Source organism: Falco peregrinus, chromosome 5 (assembly GCF_023634155.1).
Source record: "Falco peregrinus isolate bFalPer1 chromosome 5, bFalPer1.pri, whole genome shotgun sequence".
Taxonomy (NCBI): Eukaryota; Metazoa; Chordata; class Aves; order Falconiformes; family Falconidae; genus Falco; species Falco peregrinus.
Window position 1 is genome coordinate 82544699 of NC_073725.1, and position 12628 is coordinate 82557326.

The 12628-nt window shown below is 36.0% G+C and overlaps 1 protein-coding gene across 4 annotated transcripts in view; it reads left to right on the plus strand.

Moving 5' to 3' along the window:
• The window catches only part of TRRAP (transformation/transcription domain associated protein), a 96896-nt gene that overhangs the window by 23853 nt on the left and 60415 nt on the right, over window positions 1-12628 (plus strand). For 2 of the 4 annotated variants that reach the window (XM_055804322.1, XM_055804325.1), the window contains exons 22-31: window positions 1561-1739; window positions 2813-3012; window positions 3786-4003; window positions 4131-4328; window positions 5001-5261; window positions 6273-6434; window positions 7683-7779; window positions 8215-8336; window positions 9466-9636; window positions 10417-10485. In XM_055804322.1, the coding sequence (XP_055660297.1) occupies window positions 1561-1739; window positions 2813-3012; window positions 3786-4003; window positions 4131-4328; window positions 5001-5261; window positions 6273-6434; window positions 7683-7779; window positions 8215-8336; window positions 9466-9636; window positions 10417-10485 (1677 nt within the window). The remainder of the gene's footprint in view (window positions 1-1560; window positions 1740-2812; window positions 3013-3785; window positions 4004-4130; window positions 4329-5000; window positions 5262-6272; window positions 6435-7682; window positions 7780-8214; window positions 8337-9465; window positions 9637-10416; window positions 10486-12628) is intronic. The other 2 variants (XM_055804323.1, XM_055804326.1) reach the window with 1 other exon arrangement.

Below are 12628 nucleotides of genomic sequence, written 5' to 3' on the forward strand. Positions count from 1 at the left end.
GGTTGGGTAAGTACCACTTAGAGCTGCAAAACCACATTGTACTTGTACTGGCTTTCATCCGACCACGTCAATGCATCACAAGTACTTAGGTCTCACTAATTACAGCAGTCTAATCCGTGTCTTAACTCTTGGGATCTGAAAGTGAAGCTGGATCTGAGTTAATTTGGCCTGTAGTTTTAATACGTACCTTTTCAATTTCACTTTCATAAGTAGGTATGATCTGAAAATAGTAAACAATTTTCTTTACAGGCAGCTGGCTCTCTATGGCTTCATACAGCCAACAGGCTTTAAAAACAGCTTGGAAAAATGATATTTAAAATGCAGATCAGCTGCTCCTCTGTACTGAAACTGATGACTTGAACACATACAGATACTGTAATTGCTGACATTTTCCTATCCCGCTAGGTTTAATTTAAACCAAGTTTTCTGAAGTATTCATACATCCATGTTGGTTAATGATATGGAACAGTCTTCAGCTTCTTGGTGTTGACCGACAGTGTTATCCGTTGAATACTTTGTATCTATAAAAAGGAAATGTCAAATTGAAAGGCGTGGAATAAAGTGAAAATGAGAAATCTATGTTTTCTTTCAGTGCTTTGGTAGACTTCTATGGTCTGTGTAAAACTCATTGTTCTTTTCATTGAGGTGCTGATAAATTTATTCAAACAGTGATGGGATGACAGTTAAGTCAGTGAGTAGAGAGATAGTTTTACTTTCAAAGAAGGAAAATGCCCACTTTATAGGAAAGCCTTTTTCTGCATAATCCTCTTCAAGCATGTATGGTTAGATTTTATTAACAGTTGATCAAGTATTGAAATTCCTTATTTTGCATGCTCCAAAACTTTTTTTTTTTTTTTAACTTAAAGCTTGTCTCATTTGTTTTTAATTTCTTCCTTTTTTTTTTTTGGGCGGGGGGGGAAGGATAAAAAGTGTCTAGCTGTGTTTATGTATATGCAAAATAGAAATTTTCCAAAAAGATGTACCCTCCATTTTCATTGCTTTCATATTTTAGGCAATTATTTGAATTCTCAAATGTATTAAATCTTGCAAAGGAAAATGAGTGCTATTCCCATTAAGTAAACGGTGTTTAGAAGTTGCTGACAGGTACATTTCATCATGTATGATGTGGCTCTTAATTTGCATGGAAAAATACAACAAAGTAATTTGTAAGATAGAACAGTTTTTGATACCATTTATATATGTGTATAAATGCGTTGTATACCTGCAGTGTATGGGGATTATGAACAGCAATTATTGTTGGAGGGAAGGTGAAGAAAATTTTCTTGAGGTGGGGAGAGAGAATGAAGGTGTAACTCACTCATGACTTCAAATGCTTTCTGACTGCAGAAATAAATGTGTCTGCCCTGAAACTTTGCATTTATAAAAGCACAGCACATGCCATAATAGTTTCCAGTCCACACGCTCAGGCATTCTCTGCATTTCTTAATTTTTAGTTACTTTTAATATGTATTAAAGATGCTGTTCCCTTGATTAATCACCTAATTGTAAATATTAAGAACAAGAGGTGTTTGGTTACTGCCTGTCTTGTTTTCATTATAGGCAATTGAGACTGCTCTGGACTGTTTGAAGAGTGCTAACACAGAACCGTATTACCGGAGGCAAGCATGGGAAGTAATCAAGTGTTTTTTAGTAGCTATGATGAGCCTGGATGATAATAAGCACGCATTATATCAACTTCTTGCGCATCCCAAGTATGACAATTCTTTAAACATAAATGTGTATGTAAAATTTATAGTGTCTTTAGAACAACTTAATATAGATACAGTGGTTAGTCTAGGCAGTGCATTCTTCATGGGATTTTTACCTACTGGTTTATCCTGCTACCTTCTAGATCACTGCAGGACTTCGCTATAAGAGGGGTTTTGTCAGCACACTGTGTAACGCCAATAACATTTTTTAATGTTTCATGCTTTAGTTTTCTTCCTCTAATCACAGTCCAATGTATTATCTGTTACATATGATCAGACTTCTAAAAATTTTTTAAATTAATTTTAGCTTATTTTATTTAAGTAGTTGGAATATTTTGGTGCTTAATTGTGGTTTAAAGATTAACATTGATTGTGACATTTTGTGTGTTCATCTGACTTTTTACTAAAGTGAAAGAGATAAAAAATTCAGTTTCGTTTAGTGACCAGACTGTAGCGTAGTCACACACATAACCTTGTTTGTCGTAGTGTGGGGGCTTTTTATGGAAATTTTTTACATCTTATACAATTTTAGTCATTGTTACTTATTGAGTTTATTGCTTTTAGACAACTTTGACATCTTTGCCCACAAAGTGTGTGCTGACTTTGACTTGCAGTGTAGTGTACGTAACTAAAGTATAGTAGCTTTTATAATTTGGACTTGTTAGACTTGACGTAAATATAGCTTTGCAGTGAATAGGTTTTGTTGGGCAGTGATTTGATAAGTAATGTTTCAATCTTTCAAGACTAAAATCAGATGTCATTTTAAAAAAGGGAAAAATGTCAAAATATTGAAAATGACATTCTGTAATTGAGTTGCAGTGTGATGCCTGTATACCTATTATTTGTAATATACATGGCTTCTTCTGAACCACTGCTTTAAATGTTCCTGATGAAATTGAGCTATCCATCATGTTTGAGACCAGTGGCTGACAAAATTAATACGGACCAAGTGAACTGGTCTAGCTCTATCAAAATGAGGGGACAACATGAGGTGAGAATTTAGATATCGAGAGCAAACTTAAAATCAAGTACTTGACAGTGCTCATGGTTGAGCTGCCAATACTGCAGTTTAGGATTATAGCAAACTTAATTTTGTCTTTCAGCTTTACTGAGAAGTCCATACCCAGTGTGATTATTTCACATCGGTACAAAGCCCAGGATACTCCAGCTCGTAAAACATTTGAACAGGCATTGACAGGGGCATTCATGTCAGCAGTCATCAAAGACCTGAGACCTAGCGCTCTGCCTTTTGTAGCCAGCTTAATCCGCCATTACACAATGGTGGCAGTTGCTCAGCAATGTGGTAAGTGGAATAGAGATTGTGTGGACTGTCATCAGAGGGTGGAAAAGTTTATACTTTTTCTAATAGTAATTTGTTTTAAGAAAGTCATGATATTGCAGTTGCTTCTGGGTAGATACGTTGTGTTTTGTTTGATGGCTGAATTACATTGTAATTCTTTTGAGCAGTAAAAAAACATTAAGCAAGTTTTAAAAAACAATTAGTAACCTAAAAATACTTCTAAAATGCTACAGCAAATGAAATAATTACAACTTGGAACAGTTTATATTTCCAGAGCATTTGTGTAACTTGATATACACAGTTACTCTTGCAGATGGTCTTTAATTGGGTTGTTTTTACTTGTGGTATTGGAGGACCATCAGAGGAACCAAGTAAAAGTTGGAGCGCTGCTGTGGCTCATATCTATGAATAAAACTTTTTGTTTGCAGTTGTACTGTATGACAAGTAATTTGGGAAAAGACATACTATAAGCATATCACACTTCGTTGTCACATTAACGTAACTTGAATTTTTGTGCTTCTTCATTTTAATTAAATCTTCTTGCAGTGCATAGTTTAGTGCATAGAAGAAAATATACAAGTAGATGTAATAATTTTTTTTCTTCAAAGTGTGAAGAATGCTTTACAATCCATTCATATGCAAATAGACACAGTCCTTGCTGGTTTTGCCATGAGCTAGTTAGAACAGTAGTAATATGTAATTGAAAGACTGTTCATATTGAAATATACGTTGTTTTATCTCTCTCCCCCTTTTTGCCCCCCCAATACAAATTACAGGTCCTTTTTTGCTACAGTGCTACCAGGTTGGAAGCCAGCCTAGCACAGCCATGTTTCATAGTGAAGAAAATGGGTCAAAAGGCATGGATCCCTTGGTGCTTATTGATGCCATAGCAATCTGCATGGCATATGAGGAGAAGGAACTCTGCAAAATTGGAGAGGTGGCTCTAGCAGTGATATTTGATGTTGCGAGTATTATCTTGGGTTCAAAGGAAAGGGTAATATATTCTGTTTTAAATATATATGTTTAGATGATCTAATTTCAGCTAATAGAATTTTGCTTCTAAAATTTTGGAGACTACCAGTGAGCTGAAAAAGCAAACTGATACATTTCTTTGTTTCCAGGCTTGTCAGCTTCCCTTGTTTTCATATATTGTGGAACGTTTATGTGCTTGCTGTTATGAACAAGCTTGGTATGCTAAACTAGGAGGTGTTGTGTCAATTAAATTTCTTATGGAACGACTGCCGCTAATTTGGGTCCTCCAGAACCAGCAGACTTTCCTGAAGGCGCTTCTCTTTGTTATGATGGATCTAACTGGAGAGGTATTTAATGAATGAATTATATCAAATAAAGAGGGGGGGAAAAACCAATCTGTGTGAATTTAAGAACAGAAGAACTCTTGCTAATTTTGATTTTACTTAACTTAAGAATGTATTGTATCTGTGATAGGAGTGAATTTTAGTAATTTTTACTTAAACCTTAAGACGAAGTTAGAAATTACATCTGTTTTTTCCACATAACTTTGCCAAAGTTGTTGGAATTACACTTGCTTCTTTCAGCGTAGAGATGTACAGGTCACATTCAGATCAGTGAAGGAACACTAGAGTTGCTCTCACTTGCATGAAAAACACTGTGGTTTTTTCTTCTTTCTGTGTCTAGTTTGAAAGCTGTTCATCTTATAAAAAAGCTGTATGTAGTTATAGATACCTAGAGAGTCAGCTGCTTGACCTTTTCTCAGTTGTGAATCATATGGTGACAGTATTGCTAAGGGTTCCAGTGCCTGAGTTTGTTTATGAAATTGCGTTGCAGCTCACAGTTCTGGAATGATTGGTGGGAAGACTAGTTGAATAATACGTGTTCTGTTTAAGCTTATATGTTTTAGCCATTTGCAGAGGATTGATCAAAATCATATGCCAAGTTCATTGATGAGTAGTGTGTAGATTTCTGATCTTAGATCTGTACTTATTTAATAAAAATGATCTATAATACTTTAGGTTTCCAATGGAGCAGTTGCTATGGCAAAGACCACGTTAGAACAGCTTTTGATTAGATGTGCAACTCCTTTAAAAGATGAAGAAAAAACAGAAGAAATCCTAGCAGCACAGGAAAAGTCTTTCCATCATGTAACACATGACCTTGTTCGAGAAGTAACTTCTCCAAACTCTACTGTGAGAAAACAGGCCATGCATTCATTGCAGGTACTTGCACAAGTCACTGGAAAAAGTGTCACGGTGATTATGGAGCCACATAAAGAGGTGAGCAGAAATGCTGGAAGGGAGTTTAAAGCTGTTTACCCATTTGGATTTGCAAAATGCTTTTCTGAGTATGTTTTCTCACAGTAGTGAATTAAGTTCTTAGTGCTTTGGTAGCATGCGTTTTTCATTTGCTAGATTTCGTTGTTCTAAAATACACTGTGGCTGGGGTAGTATAGAGGTTCGTACAGGCTATGCCTGACTACTTAGCCAGTATTTATAGTGTCTTCAGGTTGATTTACTTCCCGAAATTATGGAGTGCTTGTCCTACCACCAATCAGACATAGGCTAGGCCAGGTAGATACTGCATTTTGAACCTCAGTTATGTGTTACTTTCTAAATGTGAGGCATGTTGCTGTGTCTTGCCCTATCCAGAAAGAGACTATAAAGATCAAAGCTGGTTGAAATAACTTCTTGCTGAATATTGTTAAAGGTAATAGCATTCATTCTCTTGACAGACAGGTAAACATACATAAGCCATAAGGGCCACCACAGGGTATGAAACTATAGGTGTCATTGTTGTAGTTTGGGAACATACAGAGGAGCCTCCTCTAATTCATACCTTATTTTGCTAAAGGTGTTTATGGAGGACAGTGAGAAGTTGGTGTAATGGAAAAAAATTACATGAATGTTTTAGTTTTTCTGATGTTTTAGGAGCTTAAAATATGCTTGTTTCCTGAGCTGAGCATTTGAAATGTCTAAGTCTACGAATTTCTTTGTTGTTTATGACGTTATGTGAAGTTAATAAGTATCATAGATCTGCTCACAGAGAATATGTATTACATATTCTGTAATGATATGTAATGTAATTACAGATACTGAGTTGTTTTGCTAACTTACTGTGAATTAAATTAGTTTGGAGAAATACTTTTCTTCTTGCTTGGTGATTTCTAAAGAGTTACATCTAGAACCACAATAGAAACTTGCATCCATGACCAATGATGACTTAGTGGCTAGGTCTGTGGGGTCATTTGAATTGGCTGCTAATTCAGTAATCTAAACTATGCTGTGTAGGTTCTCCAAGACATGGTTCCTCCTAAAAAGCATTTACTTAGGCATCAACCTGCAAATGCCCAGATTGGCCTGATGGAGGGAAATACATTTTGCACAACCCTGCAACCCCGATTGTTTACAATGGATCTAAATGTGGTGGAACACAAGGTTTTCTACACAGAGGTACTTTCTTTTTATGTTGTCATATTTTAATGTAGATACTTCAGTAGTGATGGTGTTAGAACTTTTTGTTAAAAATACATATTTTTCTCTGTGTCTTTTAAACTTTCACTGAAATGTTAAGAATTTGCCTTTTGAAATGGGAGCTGAGGTCTGCCTTTACCTACAATGTAATAGCTCTGAGCTAAGCAGGGTGTTCTAATGTGTGTGAAATATATTAAATGAACTTTGGTGTTACTCCTAGTTTAGTAGACCTAACTTTCACATTTAGGTCTTATTTTATGTACAGTGTATCTCTTAAATAAGTTGTTGTAACACCAAAACATAGATACAGTTTGTTAAAGTTTTTTGCATCTCTAACACTTTGAGTAAAATCAGGTATAAAACTAGCATATAGATTTAACTGAGAGAAACTGTCTAGTCCCTTGGTTTCCTAGCAGTCTTGTCCAGATGTGAATTTAGAAGGTCTTTGATACCAACAGTAATAGCAATTAACAAAGCAGGTGTGGGGTATAGTTGTCAATGCAGAGGATCCTCTGTTTCTGACTTAAGATGAAGACAATGTGCTGTAGGTGAAAAAATGTCTGTAAAAGTGAGTGATACATTGGTATTGTGAATGTGAGTGTTAAGTGTTCTTGAGTATAGGTGCAACCTGGACATTGTCAACTTGCATGACTTTGTTTCAACCTGTGCAGTGTTTTATATATATATGTGTGTGTGTATGTATATATATATATAAAAAAACATATACATACATTGAAAATACTCGCCTGCAAAGAGGAGAGCCTCTGGGCAGTGACCCATGAGCTTTAGAATTCATGGAGACATTTTCAGCACGTTTTCTCCCTATTAATCTCCTTCTGCCCTCTTGCCCTGCTCCTCGTATTTGCAGTATTATTACTGCCATTCAGGAGGCAAGTTTTTCTGTAGACCTTTGATCGTATGAGCAGCCTGTTTGCAGATAGACCACCTAGGTATTGGCCAAAAAAATGCAATATGGCTAACTTTTGCCTGACTTTTCTGTGTTGGCAGTGCTAATGGACTCTCTTGCCTCTGGATAACCACCAGTTTTCGTGGGGACTTATACCCTAGTTTTGAGTATAATTTTGGCCTGTTGGTGAAATTTGGAGGTTGATTACTCTGTGTAAACTTGGCTGTTTGAGGAAACAAGACTCAAAATGTAATTGATAATACTGTTTCAACCATGATTCACAGTGCTATGCTAAAATGATTGTTTATTTTTTTCCCTAGTTGCTAAATCTGTGTGAGGCTGAAGATGCTGCCTTAATGAAACTACCTTGTTACAAAAGTCTTCCATCGCTTGTACCTCTTCGGATTGCAGCCTTAAGTACGTAAAACTTCCTAAACAAAATTTGGTATGTCTTTGTGAGAATGGGCAGTCTTCTTCCCAAGATCAGCAGAAAACTTGAGCGCTTGAAGACTGATGACTGCTCTCTAGAGGACACAGTTTAATGGAGAGAATAATGGGAAAGTATCACTGCTTTCTTAATGGCTAGTATTTAGTTTCTGAAATGAGCCCCAAATATTTTTAGACTAATTATGTTATACAGTATTAAGAAAACTTTAGAACACTGTTAATAGAGTTTCCATTCTTTTATTGTTTTGTGATGTCTGTTGCTTTTGGCAAAGCATGCTATGCTTTAGCTGTCTGTAATTTGAGATGCAATAAAAGAAACTTAAAGAGAAGAACTGTAGAATTAGGGATTTTTCCCCCTCTCTTTTGAAATTAACAAAGAGAACAAATTTACTTTGATATTCGCAGATGCTCTAGCTGCCTGCAATTACTTGCCTCAGTCGAGAGAGAAAATCATTGCTGCACTTTTCAAGGCACTTAATTCAACAAATAATGAACTGCAGGAGGCAGGAGAAGCATGCATGAGAAAGGTTAGTGTATTAAACCAGTATTGCTTTTGAGGCCATTGTTCTCCCTGCTTTACTTTCTTGTTAGAAAGCTTCTTGGGAAAGTTCTCTATGGGAAATAATGGCTGCTCTGTTAAGTTTTTGTTAGTGACACCAGTATAATTATGTTTTGGTCAGATGTGGTTTTGGGGGGGGTTGAACTTAACCGTAAAAATTTCTTCTGGTTGAAATTAAGCATTATAAGCTCTTGGACAAGGACCATGGTAAGTCTTTCAATCTTTCCATCTGTCCCGTCTTTTGGTCTTTCTGTTTGTTGGGTCTTTGTAAATGTATCTTCTTTTCTAAAGTAAACAGTGTTGGTCCTTCCTAGCAGTTTTGGAAACGTGCATGCCTGGCTTTAGTGTAAAAGCTTTTCTCATGTTTCTTTTTTTGTTCCCAAAAGAAGTGGTAGAAACCTCATAGTTGGTTTTGGAAAAGTAAGCAATGCAGCAGGATTAGACTCTGCATCGCAGTATGGCAGTTACCTTAATGAACAGGACTGGCTGTACTGGTTAAGGTCAGAATCGGCATCCTTGTATGGTGCTACATTACACTATCTATTCTGTGGATGCTAGGTTATTGTGTTAAAAAACCCTGGAAGGATGGTGAAAAGGATATTCTCTCATCGTGGTTTGTTGTCCAGTAGGTATGCCTAACTCTTGTTTAGCAAATTTTTAACACCATTCTTAAAAATACAGAAAATGGAAAAAAAAAAAAAAATCCTTCTAACCTCCTTGTAATGATGTGTAGATTGACTGGCATATAACAGGGAATATTTGCTCTGTTGCCTTCAGCCAGATTCACAGGCAGTTCTTAATAAAGCAGTGTTTATAGCTGAACTTAGAGCTGTAGCAGTTTTTCAATCCATCTGTAATTAAAATCTCCTACTTGATTATTTTATGGAATAACCTACTGTGTGTCAGAAATGCTTAAGTGCTTCCTAAATCCATCTTGCCACTATATGTATTTCGGGCAATAAACATTGTTTAAACTATTGCATTTTAAAAGTACAAATGAAAAGAAGAAAAATCAATTCAGTGGAATTTATTTTAAGAAGCTTGCACAAAAGTAAGTCCCCTCTCCGTCTGTATCTTAATCCTGTACTCTCTTGCAGTTCTTGGAAGGAGCAACCATAGAAGTTGATCAAATTCATACACACATGAGACCATTGCTTATGATGTTGGGAGACTATCGAAGTCTGACACTGAACGTTGTGAATCGTCTGACATCTGTCACTAGACTTTTTCCAAACTCTTTTAATGATAAATTCTGTGATCAGATGATGGTAAGCTCATTCAAGTTTTCTTTAGGTCTTCCAGAAGAACTTTTTTTTTTCTTTTTTTTTAGCTTACATTTGTATTGTTGAAGAGTCAACAAACAATTCAGTACTGACTCAGCGTATATATTGGAAGTAAAAGATTTTTGTTTCACAGTTTTTGTTTCACAGTTAATAGAAAAAAAATATCTTTTTAAATATTTTGACTTAATTTCTAAAGAGCTGCTAAACCAGAAAGTTAGGATACCTTTTTTTTTTTTCTTTTTTTTTTTTTAGCGAAGACTGATTATGCTAAGGTCTGCTTGGACAAATTTATCTTTAAACAAGGTGCCAGCAGCATAATATACTAAGGAAACCCTTGAAAATATATTTTACTTCCTAGTGTGCTAAGTCTGTTTTGGTATTTTCTTGATTTATAAAGTGGCGGGAGGTATTGCCCTTCTTATTCGCAGTTTTTAAGCTGTGTATGTGAATTCTTTATCCGTTTGCAGTGATATTTAAATGTTTAAATGCATACATATCAAGCAAATAATTACCAAGTGTAAGTCTATCAGACTTCAGATTTTTCTGACTTTTAATGTACGTACTCTTTTAACCCCTACTTTCTTGAATATGGAGAGGACTTGGCAACAGTGAACTCTTCAATCTGAGGGAGTGAAAATAACTAATCATTTTGCCTTTTGTTTCCTTCAATCCTGCCTCTGCTGCTGCTTTTCTTGTAGCATATGCTGTCACTTGCTAAAATAGAACAGTATAATTAGAACAATACTAATTATCCTGTCTTTATAGCAACACCTGCGTAAATGGATGGAGGTTGTAGTTATTACACACAAAGGTGGACAACGGAGCGATGGAAATGTAAGTTAATGAACGCTTTCATGTGGGAACACAATAAATAAATAGTATTAATGTTTTGGAATTACAGAACTCAGTTGTAAATATTGTCATAACTGATTACACACTTATGTTTTGTTACAAACTAATGAACTTACATGTATATTGAGTATTTGATGCAAATCTTAGTGAGAGGAGCTTCTTAGCTGCTGACAATGGTTACTTTCAAGCCTGTTCCTTACAGGTTGGTGTGAGAACAGCTCAATGATTTTTACTTTTTTTTTTACTTAGGATTTTCTGCTTAGAAATCTGTTCTTCATTGGAATGGCTGATGAGCTCAGCAGCATAATCCCTCTCTTTTCACTAATATGTTTGATGTCCATAACATAGTATTCTGACAATTATACAGAATAATGATATAATCCTAGTTAATTTTAAATCTAATTTTTGAAAACCAAGTTCAATATTTAGCAGTTAAAATCACATTAAAATCTCTCTCCTATCCATACTAGTGGCCTTAATGGTGAGCTGTGGGAAGCTGATCAATTTTCTTACAAATGGAAAATAGCACAGCTTAATGACTACACTGTGTGCTCTTGGCAATATGGTACTGAGGGCAATTCCTGCTTCAGTATAGTTTCACGTAGATTACCGGAAGTCCCATAATTCTATTAAGATTTTATTAATAACTTACATTAAGTGTTGAGACTTATTATTGCAACTAGGAAAAATTGGCAGGAATTTTGTTCATGTCTTTGTTTTTCAAATTGGAATGAAATTAGATTGGTGTTTTATTTCCCTCAAAACATGGAAATGGCTTAATGGCTTTTCAGTACTCTCTGCTGTCATTGCAAGGAGAGCTTTTAAATCTGAATTAGGTCATTGCTTTGTATTTGACCTAGATTGACCTAGATGGAGTAGAATTTGTTTCTTATGTTTTTAAGTTAAACAGAATTTATTCAGATCGGAGTAGTTCTAAGGCCTTCATATCCTTATTTTGGGATTCACTTTTCCTGAAATGTGGTGAATACAGATACCTTGCAGATCTTTTTATAGCAATAGTCTTTTAAACCACAGTGTGACACCTCCAGAACAGTTTTTAGTTGTCCCTAATTCACATTGAATTGTGAATTCTTCTGCTTTTAATGTTTTCTGTTGATGTTTTATATGTAGTTGTGTGTTCAGTCTCCTCTAAACCTGTAATGTTTTCTTAGTGTTGGTTTAAAACCTAGGTATGTTGAGGGTGAGGTGCACACCAGACTCTTCAGAAGGAAGCTACTGTTGCATCTTGAGAGAGGAGAGAAGTCTATGGAAACATGTTCAAATAGAATTGCGTGACTGCAAAGCTGATTTGAAATACTACTTTTTTCCCCCCAGTTGTTGCTCTAAAGCTTCCTTAAAAATAAAAACTCTAAGAAACTGAAGGAAGGCACAGACAGCGTGGTCTTAATTCCATTGCTGTGACAGTCTGTGTTTGTATGTCCATATGTACAGTGTGCTGTTGCTGTAATTGTACCTTCTAAATGTGGGAAAACTGGGATGGCAGAGCTGGTGGTCAAAGTTGCTGTAGCTGGCCTTTCACTTACTGCGATTTCTTTTTGTCCATAGTGAGATTCAAAAATCTGCCGTAATCACTTAAAAGCAATGTTGGGGAGTGTACTGGAGTAGGTTTCATCGTTCAGACTGAGTGAGTGAGCGATTAGATCTAGGAGACGGTAGGCATGCTGTGGAGAATGGAATTGGTCAGGAAAGCCTTGTGTTTGCTAGCTGAAACAGTAGAGAACACTGTTACGATAACTTTTTTGATGTAAAGTGTTTTCATTTTTTTCCGTTGGCACTTTATGAAGGTGCCATTTGATGCTGCTGCTGCTGGTCGTGTGCAGTGCTCCAGCACAGTGCGGGCAGTGGCTAGTCAGCAAGGCTGCTAAATGAAACATACCGAAAGTCTGTGGAATGAGTTTTCACACGTAGATGGCAGTTCTAGGCAAACAAAGAACTTCAGACATCTCTGTTAAAAATGCTGCATTATAATTAACAGCTATTGTGAAGATCCACATTGATGCCAGAATAACGAAGTTCTTCGTTCACCTAAATAATTTTGACAGTCTTACTCTGTTCCTGAGCTGTGACTGGGCTGTTTAGAGAAATGAACAAATTAAACCAGAAC